Source organism: Takifugu flavidus, chromosome 19 (assembly GCF_003711565.1).
Source record: "Takifugu flavidus isolate HTHZ2018 chromosome 19, ASM371156v2, whole genome shotgun sequence".
NCBI classification, from domain to species: domain Eukaryota; kingdom Metazoa; phylum Chordata; class Actinopteri; order Tetraodontiformes; family Tetraodontidae; genus Takifugu; species Takifugu flavidus.
The window spans coordinates 8,120,491-8,134,243 of record NC_079538.1 but is presented as its reverse complement, the minus strand read 5'-3'; the positions used below and the strand labels follow the sequence as shown (position 1 = coordinate 8,134,243).

The 13,753-nt window shown below is 41.9% G+C and overlaps 3 protein-coding genes across 5 annotated transcripts; all 3 read left to right on the top strand.

The window, feature by feature from the left end:
• Positions 1-202: 202 nt before the first annotated feature.
• fosab (v-fos FBJ murine osteosarcoma viral oncogene homolog Ab) lies at positions 203-2,999 on the top strand. 3 transcript variants are annotated; one of them, XM_057017407.1, is made up of 5 exons: positions 203-356; positions 784-887; positions 1,286-1,501; positions 1,605-1,712; positions 1,816-2,999. In XM_057017407.1, the coding sequence occupies exons 1-5, from the start codon at positions 293-295 to the stop codon at positions 2,491-2,493; spliced, it is 1,170 nt and encodes a 389-aa protein (XP_056873387.1). In that variant the 5' UTR covers positions 203-292; the 3' UTR covers positions 2,494-2,999. The 3 variants fall into 3 exon arrangements, with proteins under 3 accessions (XP_056873387.1, XP_056873389.1, XP_056873388.1); XM_057017409.1 differs by lacking the exon at positions 203-356 and adding an exon at positions 555-682; XM_057017408.1 differs by lacking the exon at positions 203-356 and having other exon boundaries at positions 587-887.
• Positions 3,000-5,891: 2,892 nt separating this feature from the next.
• On the top strand, positions 5,892-9,783 carry tmed10 (transmembrane p24 trafficking protein 10). Its single transcript, XM_057017418.1, has 5 exons — positions 5,892-6,135; positions 6,802-6,922; positions 7,162-7,235; positions 8,188-8,314; positions 8,597-9,783. The coding sequence occupies exons 1-5, from the start codon at positions 5,959-5,961 to the stop codon at positions 8,716-8,718; spliced, it is 621 nt and encodes a 206-aa protein (XP_056873398.1). The 5' UTR covers positions 5,892-5,958; the 3' UTR covers positions 8,719-9,783.
• A 652-nt stretch (positions 9,784-10,435) lies between these two features.
• On the top strand, positions 10,436-12,906 carry eif2b2 (eukaryotic translation initiation factor 2B, subunit 2 beta). The gene is made up of 8 exons (XM_057017413.1): positions 10,436-10,724; positions 10,997-11,117; positions 11,668-11,819; positions 11,975-12,138; positions 12,205-12,300; positions 12,374-12,511; positions 12,588-12,654; positions 12,723-12,906. Exons 1-8 carry the CDS (start codon positions 10,553-10,555, stop codon positions 12,878-12,880), a joined length of 1,068 nt encoding a protein of 355 aa, XP_056873393.1. The 5' UTR covers positions 10,436-10,552; the 3' UTR covers positions 12,881-12,906.
• Positions 12,907-13,753: the final 847 nt, after the last annotated feature.

Sequence of the window (13,753 nt, the reverse complement as noted above, 5' to 3'; positions counted from 1 at the left end):
TACAATGCTCGGTTCTGTTTAACACGAAAAATATTTGATAATATAATTTCTTCAAAAAATTTAAAGGTATGATAAGTATTAAAAGAACGATCCCTGTGTGTTTTAATGCAACTGTATACACAGAAAACAATACTTGGTGTTCGAGTTTATTTTTCATGTACTTTGGATGTACTTTTGCTGACCATTAACCCAGTTCTTTAGTTTTCACAACAGCCACTGTGTTTGTTGTCTTACGTAACGTCGTGCAGATGTCGCTGGTGTGTTTCCCAGCAGGCCCCGCCCCGTTTACAGGATGCACCATATTTGGAAAATGACGTCCTGGGGATCCCGTTTCTGGAATATTCCATTTCTTGAGGGTACGTTTAAGCGATTTATTTACGTTGAAGTTTCTGCCATAAACGGCACGAATTCTCAGAAAGGTTCATTTTTTGGGACAGTACAACGCACAGGCGACAGATTGTGTCAGCACCGCGTTGTTAAATCGGTGTTTTGGTGTTTTTTCGGTTCGCTGTATTTGAAAGGGAACGCGCCCCCTTTATCTACGTCATCATCTCGAGCTATATAAGCGGGCGGCGCTGCCGAGTCTGGGTTGAAACTTTCAGAACAGACAGGAACGAGAGAAGCTAGAGCGACGCTACAGGGTTGCACACGGACCCAACTAAAGGATTTCCTTCTCTTCGAGGTTGAATTCCTTGGCTGCTACATTTGTTTGGATTTTCCAACTTGCTTTTTTTAAAAAAAACAAAATCCGGACAACGATGATGTTTACCTCTTTTAACGCAGAGTGCGACTCTTCTTCCCGTTGCTCTGCCTCCCCCGTCGGGGACAATCTCTACTATCCCTCACCGGCGGGGTCTTACTCCAGCATGGGTTCGCCTCAGTCTCAGGTATGTCTGGATAAATATTGCTAATGTGATGTTATACTGCACGTTTGTCTTGACTGTGCATTTTATGTCCCGTTTGGAAAATCAACACTTTGTGATAAAGCTAATCCAGGGTTTCGTTAAATGGTTTCTAGCTTCAAAATACGGTTTCCAGATTTAATTTGATCTGATTTGTTTATTTTTTTTAGCACATTACACTGACCTCCCCTTGCAATAAATCCATTCATCTGGAAACTCCTCAGAGATAGTATAACGTCATAGCTGACATCACAGGGATATTTTTAAATTCTCTAGCTTTTTATAGACGCTCTCCTGTCTTCATTCACAACCACCCTTGCAAAGCTGCAACAGCTCCTCCTGAAAGTGCACTGCTGAGCTTCTGTTTCCTTAATTGCCCACAGGATTTCACCGACCTGACAGCATCAAGTGCCTCTTTCATCCCCACCGTCACGGCCATCTCCACCAGCCCAGATCTGCAGTGGATGGTCCAGCCTTTGATCTCTTCGGTGGCTCCTTCTCACAGAGCTCACACCTACAGTCCCAGTCCCTCCTACAAGAGGACCGTCATGAGGTCTGCAGCTTCCAAGGCACATGGCAAGAGGAGCAGAGTGGAACAGGTAATTGGAACCCAGCCTTATTTTCCAGGTGTTTCATATCAGGCAGCGACCTACATGGCATGTTAATTATCATGTAGCCTAAACTATCTTGTTTTTCCTCCAGACTACACCCGAGGAGGAGGAGAAGAAAAGAATCCGCAGAGAGAGAAATAAACAGGCAGCAGCAAAGTGTCGCAACAGGAGGCGAGAACTGACAGATACTTTGCAAGCTGTAAGCATCGCTCTGAATTGCTCTTTCATTTTACTGTATCCTCAAATTTAATAGCGGTCTTATGCAACAGTGGAATTAATGAACGTTTCTCCCCGCTGTGCAGGAAACCGATCAGTTGGAGGATGAGAAATCCAGCCTGCAGAATGATATTGCTAATCTTCTGAAGGAGAAGGAACGGCTGGAGTTCATTCTGGCTGCCCACCAGCCCATCTGCAAAATCCCCTCACAGATGGATACAGACTTTTCTGTGGTCTCCATGTCTCCGGTGCATGCCTGCCTCTCCACCACTGTCTCCACGCAGCTACAGACCTCCATCCCAGAGGCAACCACTGTCACTTCAAGCCATTCAACATTCACCTCAACCTCTAACTCCATCTTCAGCGGCAGCAGCGACTCCCTCCTGTCAACAGCCACCGTCTCCAACAGCGTGGTGAAAATGACCGACCTGGATTCGTCCGTTCTGGAGGAGTCACTGGACCTGCTGGCAAAGACGGAGGCAGAGACGGCGAGGTCTGTCCCGGATGTCAACTTGTCCAACTCCCTCTTCGCTGCTCAGGACTGGGAGCCTCTTCACGCCACAATCAGCAGCAGTGACTTCGAGCCCTTGTGCACGCCTGTGGTGACCTGCACGCCGGCCTGCACCACCTTGACATCATCGTTCGTGTTTACCTTTCCAGAGGCGGAAACCTTCCCCACCTGCGGCGTTGCCCACAGGAGACGAAGCAACAGCAATGACCAGTCTTCTGATTCACTCAGCTCCCCTACCCTGCTAGCCCTCTAGAAACTCTTCCAAAAACATATTTCCTCTCAAAATGCACATTTTCATCATCTATGAGATGTGTGCAGATCACAGGGCTATGGAAGGGACTTGTACCAGGAAGCAGAGTGTTTATCATTTTATTTGCCTTTATCTACTTGCTTATAACACCAATGTAGCAAGTTAAAAAGCATGTTTTAACTAATACCACCTAGATGTTTAATGAGTTCATGTATCATTTAATGGTGCTATAGAGACAACAGAATCTGTATTAGTGCTGATATGTCCAGAGCAATAGTTCTATTTATCTTCTATGTTTTCTGGTTGATGGACGTGCGGGTGTTTGTGTTCGTGAACCTTAAAAACTGACGTGCATTGTCCTAACCATGGTCTGAGTGGTCTATCTTTGTATGAAGTTTTCTGTGAAAACATACGTGGTTCTAATTTAAGAAACTTAAAGTTATTTTTTTACGGAGTAAATATGAATGTTATGTAAACAATAAAAAAGAATATTTAAATTTAAAGAAAAATCCCTTGTTTTGACTTAATGGTTCTGTCTTACATAAGCATTTTCCACGCAACAAGCAGCTCCTCCGCCATTTGACGATCAATTAACGTTTAAAATTAGCCTCCATAAGGGATCGCTGTTATTTCCTTCCAGCTCCACTGGCTCTATTTATTGATTCGTCTGTTGCTAAGGTTAACTATACGTCAGGGCGTTTTACGTCAATGCGTTCTTTCCTTTTCCATTTTTTAATGTGTATGCACAGCGCGCTGACGTCACACTTCCGGGCCCAACGCTGCTGCGTCGGCTCGTTGCTGTCAGAAGAACCCAAAAACAGGCTCGTTTCCCCCTATTTAGCTGCTCGACCGGATCCAAGTTTGTCTTTCTGCTTTATCAATCCGTCGCCAGTAACGTCATGCTTACAGCTCTGGATCAAGCAGGCGTGTTGACTGTGTTTGCTCGTTGCAACACGACGGCTGCACACGTATGCGGTTATGCAAGAGAAATTGCCAACAGGATCCGAAAGCAGTATTTCAACCGCTGACTGCGTTCTTTTCGTGCCTTTAAGACGTTAATGCCCGGTTGATCACGACCGGAAGTCTAACGATGCCTCAAGTTATTGCGTAGTAAGAAAATAGCTATCGAAAATAATTCGTGAGGGAACTGGCAGAAACATTCAGATAAATGCACACAAAAGTCTAGAAAGGTTTTCTCTTTTTCAGTCTCCGTGCAGCTCTCTTTTCTCTCACATCGAAGCAACATTTACAGATGCAGCTTAAGGCAGACCAGGAGTACTGTAATTACCAGTATTCTGTTCCAGTGTTGTTCATAAATGCATTAGATTTTGTAATGAGCTGCAGCGATCCTTTCCTTTCACTTCCACACCTCAGCACCATAAACCACACGTTTTATGACGTATTTGCTTATTTCTGGTTTTTGTCTGGTTTCTTCTATCTTTTAAATGAGTATGACGACTGAACTGGAACAGGAAGATGTAACTTCGTCATTACTTAATTGATGTAAATTCCATATGTAGCTGACAGTGCTGTTTCTCCCACACTTTTTGAAATCTGTACTATTTTTCCTTCCCCTCATTCTTTCTGTAAACATGCAGTCAGGTTTCTCCCTAATTGTATTATCACATTGAGAATCATTGGAAGAACCATTGCTTCACGGTTCTAAGCAGGAAACGGGCGAGTGATCACGTACAAAGCGTACGCACTGGAAGGCTACTTGGCACAATCACTAATTTACTGTGATACTGGAGCATTTCCAGTGTATCCACACCCTTTTTTGTGCAACATGGCCTAGATACCACATCTTAAACCTGTTCTCAAGGTGCAACCTGAGGTAAAGAATGAGATGTTCTTTAATACAGACATGTTATAGGTGTTTCTCTTGTAACTGCCATCTTACATAGCCTCTTGTTTTTTACCCTTTTCGCCTGTTCTTAAGTTTCATATAGCCCTCTGCAGTTGCGTAACAGCTTATTTCCAATTGTCTGTTTTTCTCTGCATTCTTCTTTCAATAACACCCCGTGTGCCATCATCCAGTGTCTAATAAGTCTGCCTATTAATACCTCTTTGTTGGCCCCCGGGAGCTGGGGGTAAAAGCAGAAATAGCAGGTGCCTATTGCTTCTTTTAACATCAGCATCAACAGCAGTAAATTTAGACCACTGTGACGCGAACCTGCGTCGGTGCAGCCACCCAGGGGAGGAAGCAGGCAGCGTATGCCTGATAGAAGGGGAGGGTGGGAGTCTGGGAGAGTGAAGCCGAGAACGATGAGGGTGTGAAGAAAGCAGAGCCAGAACGAGATCCTTGCTTGTCTCTGTAACTGTGTGCGGGGTGGTGATGAAACTGGGATTGCCTCTGTGTGACAAGAATTAACAAATCCAACCCTCACATGTCCAGAATTGGAAAACTTTTAGATAATGTGCACGGCTGCGTGTTTTTACTGAGGCCGTTGACCTTAACTTGACAATAATCTCCCTGACAGTTAAAGCAATTGTCTGATGGATCAGTTTATGGAGGTAATAACAAGCCAGTGAATGACGGAGTTAAGTGGATGGGTGTGTAGACACTTGCGTCAGCATGAGTTCTCATTTAACAAACACGCTACCCTGTAATGTGAAACATTCATGACGATGTTCTGCCATTTGGTCCTTGGAGGTGGTTAAAAGGGATTGGTCAGTCAATAGTAAGACTGATTAAACAGGCGCGTAAATATTATTCAAACTGTAGTCACTCCTAATACCTGTGGAAATATACTGAGTGTTGTGAGCAACTCGAAATCTGCACGTACTTTAATTTTCCTTCGCAGCAAAGACTACGTGGCATGAGATTGTATAACACACAACAGACCAATGCCAGAGGGATTTCTCTGTTCAGACCCCCCACATAGCAGAGTGTTCCTGTCTTATCTTGCATGATCAGTATCAAGAAGTACTCGGTTATGTTACTCTAAACCCTGACAGAAAAATAATAATGTATGGAATTTTCTGAATATACCTACCAACATTCTCATATGTTTCATAACCTAGGGTATAAATTACTTTAGTAATATCTGATTATCAATCATGACTGAATCTCACATTAAGATACAACTGTACGTCAGTACATAGACTTTAATCTGCCTCACATGTCCAGACAAGATGTAGCCATAAAAGCAGCTATCACTCTATCTTTGGTTTATATCCATAATTGCGCTAATCATTTTTTTCCCGCGTTGCAGCTGCAAACATGATGATGCTATAATAGTGTAATTATTGACATCACACGTGACTGATTTGCGACAAGAGTTGAATAGTGTAATTCGAATAAGGAATTTCAAAGCAGTCAATTCACAATGAAGTAACCCAAGCTGATTCGGTAAATGTGGTGCAGTTCCCCTCCAGAACAGGGGTGGCGCTGGTGAGCTGCGTGTCCCGTTCGGTAGAAACTCGACGTTTAGCTGGCTGGCTAGGGTTAGCTAGTAGCAAGCAGCCATGGCTCGACTCACTGCGCTGCTGTTTTTACCGGTTCTTATTGAATCTGCCTTTTCCATCTCTTTCTTTTTACCGGTAAACACAAGAAAGTGCTTACGAGAAGAGATCCACAAAGATGTCCTTGTCACTGGGGAATATGAAATAAGCGAACAGGCGAACACCAAAACTAATCTGAAGGTGAGCGCCGAGATGCGCGTAGCGAACGTTAACTCCACCAGTGTGTCGAGCTTAACTACTTAACTATGTTTTCTGCTTTTTCGCCTCAGTTGAATATCATCAGGGTCCTAAAATACTGTTTTTGTGCGGTGTTTAAGCCACTCCTAAGTGGACTGGTCTTAAAACCGGTGGCTTGTGATATTCAATGGTTTAGGCCCGAACCATCCTTCCTGATTTTCGTTTTTTGTGTAAATCATCCATCTTCGGGAACATTTTCAGGATTCAGATTGAACGTACTCGTAGTCTAATCGTAACAGTTCATACTTCGTCCACTCTTGTTGTCGATGGATCTATTTTTAAAAAGTAATATGTGTCATCGGTTCGGACGCTGCTGTTACACGTCAGTGTTAATCGCCCATTCAACTAGCTACCATAGCATGTTAGCATTAAGGTTTTCAGCTCAAAACAGTGTATGTGTATTGTTTAGTTGATAAATGCGGCTATAATGGTTGCTATCTTACTTTTAGGTAATCTCTTGTACCACATGTATTGACTACGTCAATGGGTTTTAACATAAGGAAATCAATCAGTACGATTGATTTATAATCAGCCTTTCTGGCTTAAACTGAAACTGATTGATTCTTGTTTTATAACTCAGATTTTTTTTTTAAAATTCTTTATTTATAGATCACAGATTCCTCAAGCCACACTCTGTACTCAAAGGAAGATGCAACAAAAGGAAAATTTGCGTTCACCACAGAAGACTACGATATGTTTGAAGTATGCTTTGAGAGTAAATCACCCATGGGTATGTATGGGAGTCCTCTCCACCAGTGTTGCCATTATTTTATGTTGTCTATACAGATGCACAAAAGCTGATTCGTCTTGTCCGTGCAGGAGCAAAGTGAAGGAATGTTTTACAAATGAATAGGCATTGTTATGTTGAAAGTGATGCAGAAAGTATTTTAATGCTATATGCTTCTGAATGCTACTTTCTGCTTGTTTTGATTGGATGTGATCTTAATATTGTGACTCTTTTTGAATCAGGTACAGGAAGAGTTCCAGATCAACTGGTCAATCTTGACATGAAGCATGGCGTGGAGGCCAAAAATTATGAGGAGGTAAATTAATAAGCCCAGGAGTTTGTGACAGATAGATTGGCTCTTTCTTTTCTCACATTTTATTCTATGTCAAGTTCACATTGTGGCAATAAAAATGGAAGCCACCCCAGAATTCGAGTTGAGAAGCCAGAATGAAGATTTTTTTCAGGTATTCGTCATTGTTCACCAACACGATAATCTATTTGTCTAGTTTTGTAAATGAACAGCAGGTGGTATTGTGGTAGTACATAAAAAAGTATGCGCTGAAGTTATAAACCACTGGGAGCTGAGAATCACCCCTCTTCCCACACATGCAGCACGGACACGACATTGTGTTCTGATGAGGAAGTGTGTAGGTGGATGTTCATGGTGAATTCAAGTCGGCAAGCACTGTCTGTGCATGTGGCAGGAGTAGAATTCACACATGCTTTTTTTTTTTTTAGTTCCACTGCATTTTGATGTAGCTAAAAAAATGTATTCCGTTAGATGCTTGATAATTCTCGTTTTGACTGCAGACTGCTTAATACATCAGTCATTATTCAAGCTACACCCTGGATGTTTGCACAGAGCTGGACTGGAAGCTTACAGGTTGAACGGTTCAAATTTGGGTAGGGGCCCAATGCAAACATTCTTTATGGAGCCTTTCTCCTAAAATGTAACGGCAAGTCTCATTTAAATGGACTAAAACGGTTGCAATAATTAAACCACGTCTTGTATGCATGATGCACAATCATGTGTTTAACTCAACAACAACCACATTTCTGGATTACAATAGTTTATTGGTGTCTTTTGTACCAGAGTTAATACCTCTTCTCACATCTTGTATGGCCAGTTCAGTTTCCTACAAGGCCTATGCAGTCTCAGAGTGCCACCAACTGGTCAATGTTTGCATTGACATTTCTTCAGGGTTTTCTTTCCCAACCGTTCAGTTGGTCACAGTAGATTGTTTTTAAGCATTTATTTTGTCCCTCAGATTGCCAAGGTGGAGAAACTGAAGCCCCTGGAAGTTGAGCTGAGGCGACTGGAGGACCTGTCCGAGTCTATTGTCAATGATTTTGCTTATATGAAGAAGAGGGAGGAAGAAATGAGAGACACCAATGGTGAGACAAATGCACAATTACTGAAATGAGCTGTTTTTCACAAGTTGAAATTGTCATGGGAAATTAGACTTTGCAGCATGGAACATAAAATTTAAAAGGCTCTGCTCAGAGATAATGTATTTGATGTTAGGAACTGCAGCAAGTGACCAATTGAATCAAATGGAGTTTCTTTAATTTATTGCTTAAATAAGTAAAATGTATTTATGTAAAATGTAAAAAAGAAAATGTAAAAAAAAATGTATTTATTTATTTAACATCTGATATCTTCTCCCCCCACTTTAGAGTCAACCAACACACGGGTGCTGTACTTTAGCATCTTCTCCATGTTCTGCCTCATCGGCCTGGCAACATGGCAGGTGTTCTATTTGAGGCGTTTCTTCAAGGCAAAGAAGCTGATCGAGTAGAAAGGTCCTCGCTCTTTTCCTGGAAACCTCCTGACAGTCAACAAACACATCCCAACATCTCTGGACTAGCTTTAGTAAATGACAGCACGAGTGGTGATGCTGCAAATGATAATTTAATGGAATAATGAAATTAAAGTGCAGTGGAGAGAAATGCATTGTGGGACATGGAGGCTTTGTGTTTCGCCAGGTCTCATAGGTGGTTTAGGTCCATTTCTCCGCACTGCCTCTTCCCGGAAAAAGTACCCCCCCAGTTTAATTTTTGCTTTGAATGGATGTGCCATCAGCAAATGTTAGTTTGTTATATTCCCATGGCAACTGAATTACAATCCTTACTGCCCATTTAGCAATTTTAGGTGGTTTCAAAAGTGGGTTGTTAAACCTTGCAACCACTCCTTTGTCACATAATTTGCTCATATTTGGTAACTAAAGTTAGCCGTGTCCTGTTTTTTCCCCCATTGTGTTCTCAATGCCACTTAGTTGCTTCTGCAGGTATATGCTGTATATCTCTGGGAGGTATTGTTTTGTTCAGTTATATTCTGTTATTAGTTAGGTCACATTTGGTAGCTGTGACTCATCCTAATTTTATTTTGGATCGCTTGAATATTGGATTGTTACAAGCCAAAAAGTAGCCAGATACTGAAAATGTTGTACTCTGCATGTTGATGGCTATGGTTAACTTCACCAACCCACTCCAATGAGAGTTATGTTAAGGTGTCTTCTGTGGGATTTCACAGGACGGAGGTCTTTACCAGAAGTGGTTGTTTGCCCTGTCGAAGCATTTTCCACACATTCATTTTTCTTCAGACTGGCAAATAACCCTCCTGTAATTTTGAAAGTGTCACTTCCCAATTACAGTACTGCTGATCTATCCATCGTGCTTCTATTCTTTAATCCTATCTGTGCGACTGGGGGTTGTGAATGTGGGGTGTTTTTGACAGTCAATAAGGGCATCTTTCATGGAAACATTTTAACACCAGTGATTTTTTTTATTTTTATGTTAACTGATACATTTTGTAATTTTGTGTGGGGCTCTTATTCAATAAAATATTCGATGGATTTACATTAGTTATGCAGTTTAATGTGTATTTCCCAGGGCACACTTATGAGTTTAAAGATGGCAAGTAAGGCAAGTTTAAGAAGTTACAAGTTAAGTAATGAATTTATATTTTGGGCATTCATGGAGTAGTTTGGACCTTCAATACCACCATATGTGAATTTCTCATGAGAGATGAATAAAGTTTCTATTTCCTCTCTTTTAATCTGACATACCGTAATCAGAAGAGAGTATGAACGCAAAACGGTGGGAGGAGGAAGAGAGCGTAATATTAACATGAGTTCCTAAAATAAAAAAAACTTACCATAAATTTTCATAACCTGTAGACTGCATAATGTTTAAATTAGTTATGTCGAAATACTTATAGATACATATTTTCCTATACTAATAATGTCTCTCTGTGTGTGTTTATAAAGTTTAGTTTTTTATAAACACGACTTCTTTTTACGGAGGACAAATGACAAGACTATTTCCGGTTCCGGCCACCATAGTCGGAAATAGGGTCAGAAGATGAGATACATATTTTTTTCATACCCCACTGATTCTGTTTGAGTATCGAGTGTGAATTACGTGTATAATAATTATATTTTAATATACTTTAAAAAAATAAAAAAAAATGTCGACGTTACAAGCGTGATGCAATAGCTGGTGAACCAATCACGTGAGAGCTTAGTCGTCTTCACCCGGAAATACTTCTGAAGACTTCCTTGTCAACGTCCTGACGGTGGAAATTTCGTAAATACTATCTCAGTCCCACAACAGATTATTTAAATAAAAGCCATGCCGGGCGCAGACAAAGAAGTAGACCTGACCGAACGAATTGAGGCGTTTCTGTCTGACTTGAAGCGCGGAGGAAGCGGGACTGGACCACTGCGGGGCTCCTCGGAAACAGCCCGAGAAACGACAGCCCTGCTCCGCAGAATAACAGCGCAGGCACGGTGGAGCAGCGCAGGTGACACATGTTACAGTTTCCTTCCAAAGTCACCCGTTTAATAACAAATAACAGGGCTAAAGTTATAACTGTGGCAAAATATTTGATCCGCATTTCGCGGGCTCATTTGTCTGGTGCTATCAGATGCAGCTATCAGATGTGTTCAAATCTATGTTCTTTGAGAAATTAAGTGACTAAAACAGACAAGGTACATTTAAATGAGAAGTAGATTTACAATCACAGGGCTGTAGTATCACAACTGAAATATTTATGGTTTTATTCTTTTGTTACAGGGGATCTGATGGAAGTAATTAGAAAAGAAGGGAGGAGGCTAATTGCTGCTCAACCATCCGAGACCACTGTTGGCAACATGATCAGGAGGGTGTTGAAGATAATCAGAGAGGAATATGCCAGGTAAGGTGGTCTTGGGGACCAGACTGATTACAGAAACCCTGGAAAGATCAGAGGAAGTGTGCAACACTATACAAGCACTCATAGGTCCAGAAACACTCAAACTCATTGTGTTTAAATTAGTAACACTGTTGGATATTTTCACAGCGTACAATGGAATGGACAATACAAAGCAGAAATAAGGGGACAACTAAATACAGGAGAGGGATAATATACACAAGATGCAGAAAATACTGAATAAGATTGAGACTAAAACATTTAAGTACTATGTATTAAACTGTGAATGTAATAAATAAAATAGAAGAATTGCATATAAAATTAAGAGGTGTATGCAAACCTAAACAGGTTAGAATTTAGTCTGGATTTGTCTGGAACAGAAGGAGCAGGACAGTTTTGTTTTTTTAATTTTTAGATCAGGTTGGTGAGATGCAGAGCTGGGGTGAAGAGCTGGTAAATGATATGCTGCTTGTAGAGGATGTTAACTTAAATATACAGACTCATGGCTATCAAAATGCAAAAAAAGAGTGCTTGAGTGCTTTTCTGTTTTCTGCAGGTCTCGCGGTAGCAGCGAGGAGGCAGACCAGCAGGAATCACTGCACAAGCTGCTGACCTCTGGAGGACTTAGTGAGGAAAACTTCAGGCAGCATTTTGCTGCGCTGAAGGCAAACGTCATCGAGGCTATCAATGAGTTGCTAACAGAGCTGGGTATGATTCTGCACTGGCCATTTAGCACCCGTGACAGTAGTGCAATAAACAAAGCATCAATTTAAAGAACAAGTCTGTTCATGAATTAGACAATCCCTGAAATTTGTAAAGGCTTGTTGCATATAAATATCTGTCCTTGCTGTGTCCTTGAACAGAGGGGACTACTGACAACATTGCCATGCAGGCCTTGGAGCACATTCACTCCAATGAAGTCATCATGACTGTTGGACGTTCTCGTACCGTTGAGGCATTCCTCAAAGACGCTGCACGCAAACGCAAGTTTCATGTCATCGTGGCGGAATGTGCTCCCTTCTGCCAGGTAGGCAGGCATATTTAAGATAGCACGTTCCTGCTGGGAAATGACTAAACTTTTACTTTTTTACAGGGACATAAGATGGCAACAAGTCTCTCCACAGCCGGCATTGAAACAACAGTAATCGCAGATGCAGCCATATTTGCGGTCATGTCTCGTGTCAATAAAGTACGCAGTATCGTGACTGATGGGAAACAGTGCTATTGGTGCAGATGAGTTGCAGACAGTTTTCTGCTTTTAGGTCATTATTGGTACGCAGACGGTCCTGGCAAACGGAGGTCTGAGGGCAGTTAATGGAACGCACACGCTTGCCCTCGCAGCGAAACATCACTCCACACCTCTGATTGTTTGTGCTCCCATGTTTAAGCTCTCTCCTCAGGTAGGAATATCCTCAAATCATCCATATTTAGGATTTCTACAAAGTGAGTAATCATGGAAAAATTTGGTCTTTTTAGTTCCCAAATGAAGAAGACACCTTTCATAAGTTTGTCTCCCCTCACGAGGTCCTTCCTTTTACTGAAGGTAACTTCAACATTGCACACTTACACTTTTACATTGCAAGAGCGTAACGTTTATTTCCTGTGTTTTAGGTGAGATCCTCTCAAAGGTGAACGTTCACTGCCCAGTTTTTGATTATGTTCCGCCTGAGCTCATCACACTGTTCATCTCAAACATTGGAGGTCATGCGCCATCATACATCTACCGGCTGATGAGTGAACTTTACCACCCAGAAGATCATGAATTGTAATCTGTGCAATAAATAATTTTAGAGCATTTTTGTTTTCATTATTTATGCTTTTGTTTGTTTTAGTAGTTTATCTTTTGAAAACATAATAATCTATTACTTGTTTTTTTTCGTGGCTACTGTTGACGCAAACTCGCTCTCACGTCTGTGGTTTAAACCGTGTTTAGAGATGTTCCCAGTATCCTCCAGGAGGAGCAGCGTAGAGCACGCAGCAAGCTTATGGGGGTTTTCACTTACAAAATGATAAAGGGACGTGGCTCAAACTGTTGATGCACATAAAGATTTGATGTAGTCGTGTAAATGTGTTGCTATAATGAGTACAAAAAGACTGAGTCCCGCTGTGTTACTCAGGTTGAACTACAGCGTCTATTCACGGGCGCGATCCCACTACTGAGCGGCACGGGGGCTTTGACCTGCTTCGTTTCCGACCTGGGCCGGTGCACCCCTCCTTAGGCGACCTGGTGATCCCGGGCTCCCCCAGGAGCACCATATCGATACCGAACTTAGTACGGACACCCGATCGACATAGTCCGCTGTAGCCCAGAACTCCTGAGCTCAAGCGATCCGCCAGCCTCAGCCTCCCAGTAGCTTGGATTACAGGCACGCGCCACCGTACCCGGCGACTTCAGCACGAGCTCACAGTGCTTTTGAGTTTCTCTTCTCTGTCTGACGTCATCAAATATCGTCGGTAGATAATGAAACTACAACTGTAGTTTTAAATAAACAATCTGGGTAATAGTTTAATTACTTAAGGTAGTTGATCAGAAACAAAGATTGTTTACCTTTTACGTTTGTGTTGAATCTTTGGACAGAGATTGGTTTAAGTCAATCGAATGTTCTTGAAAAGTTACATCAAAGAGGTAGAATGCCAACTAA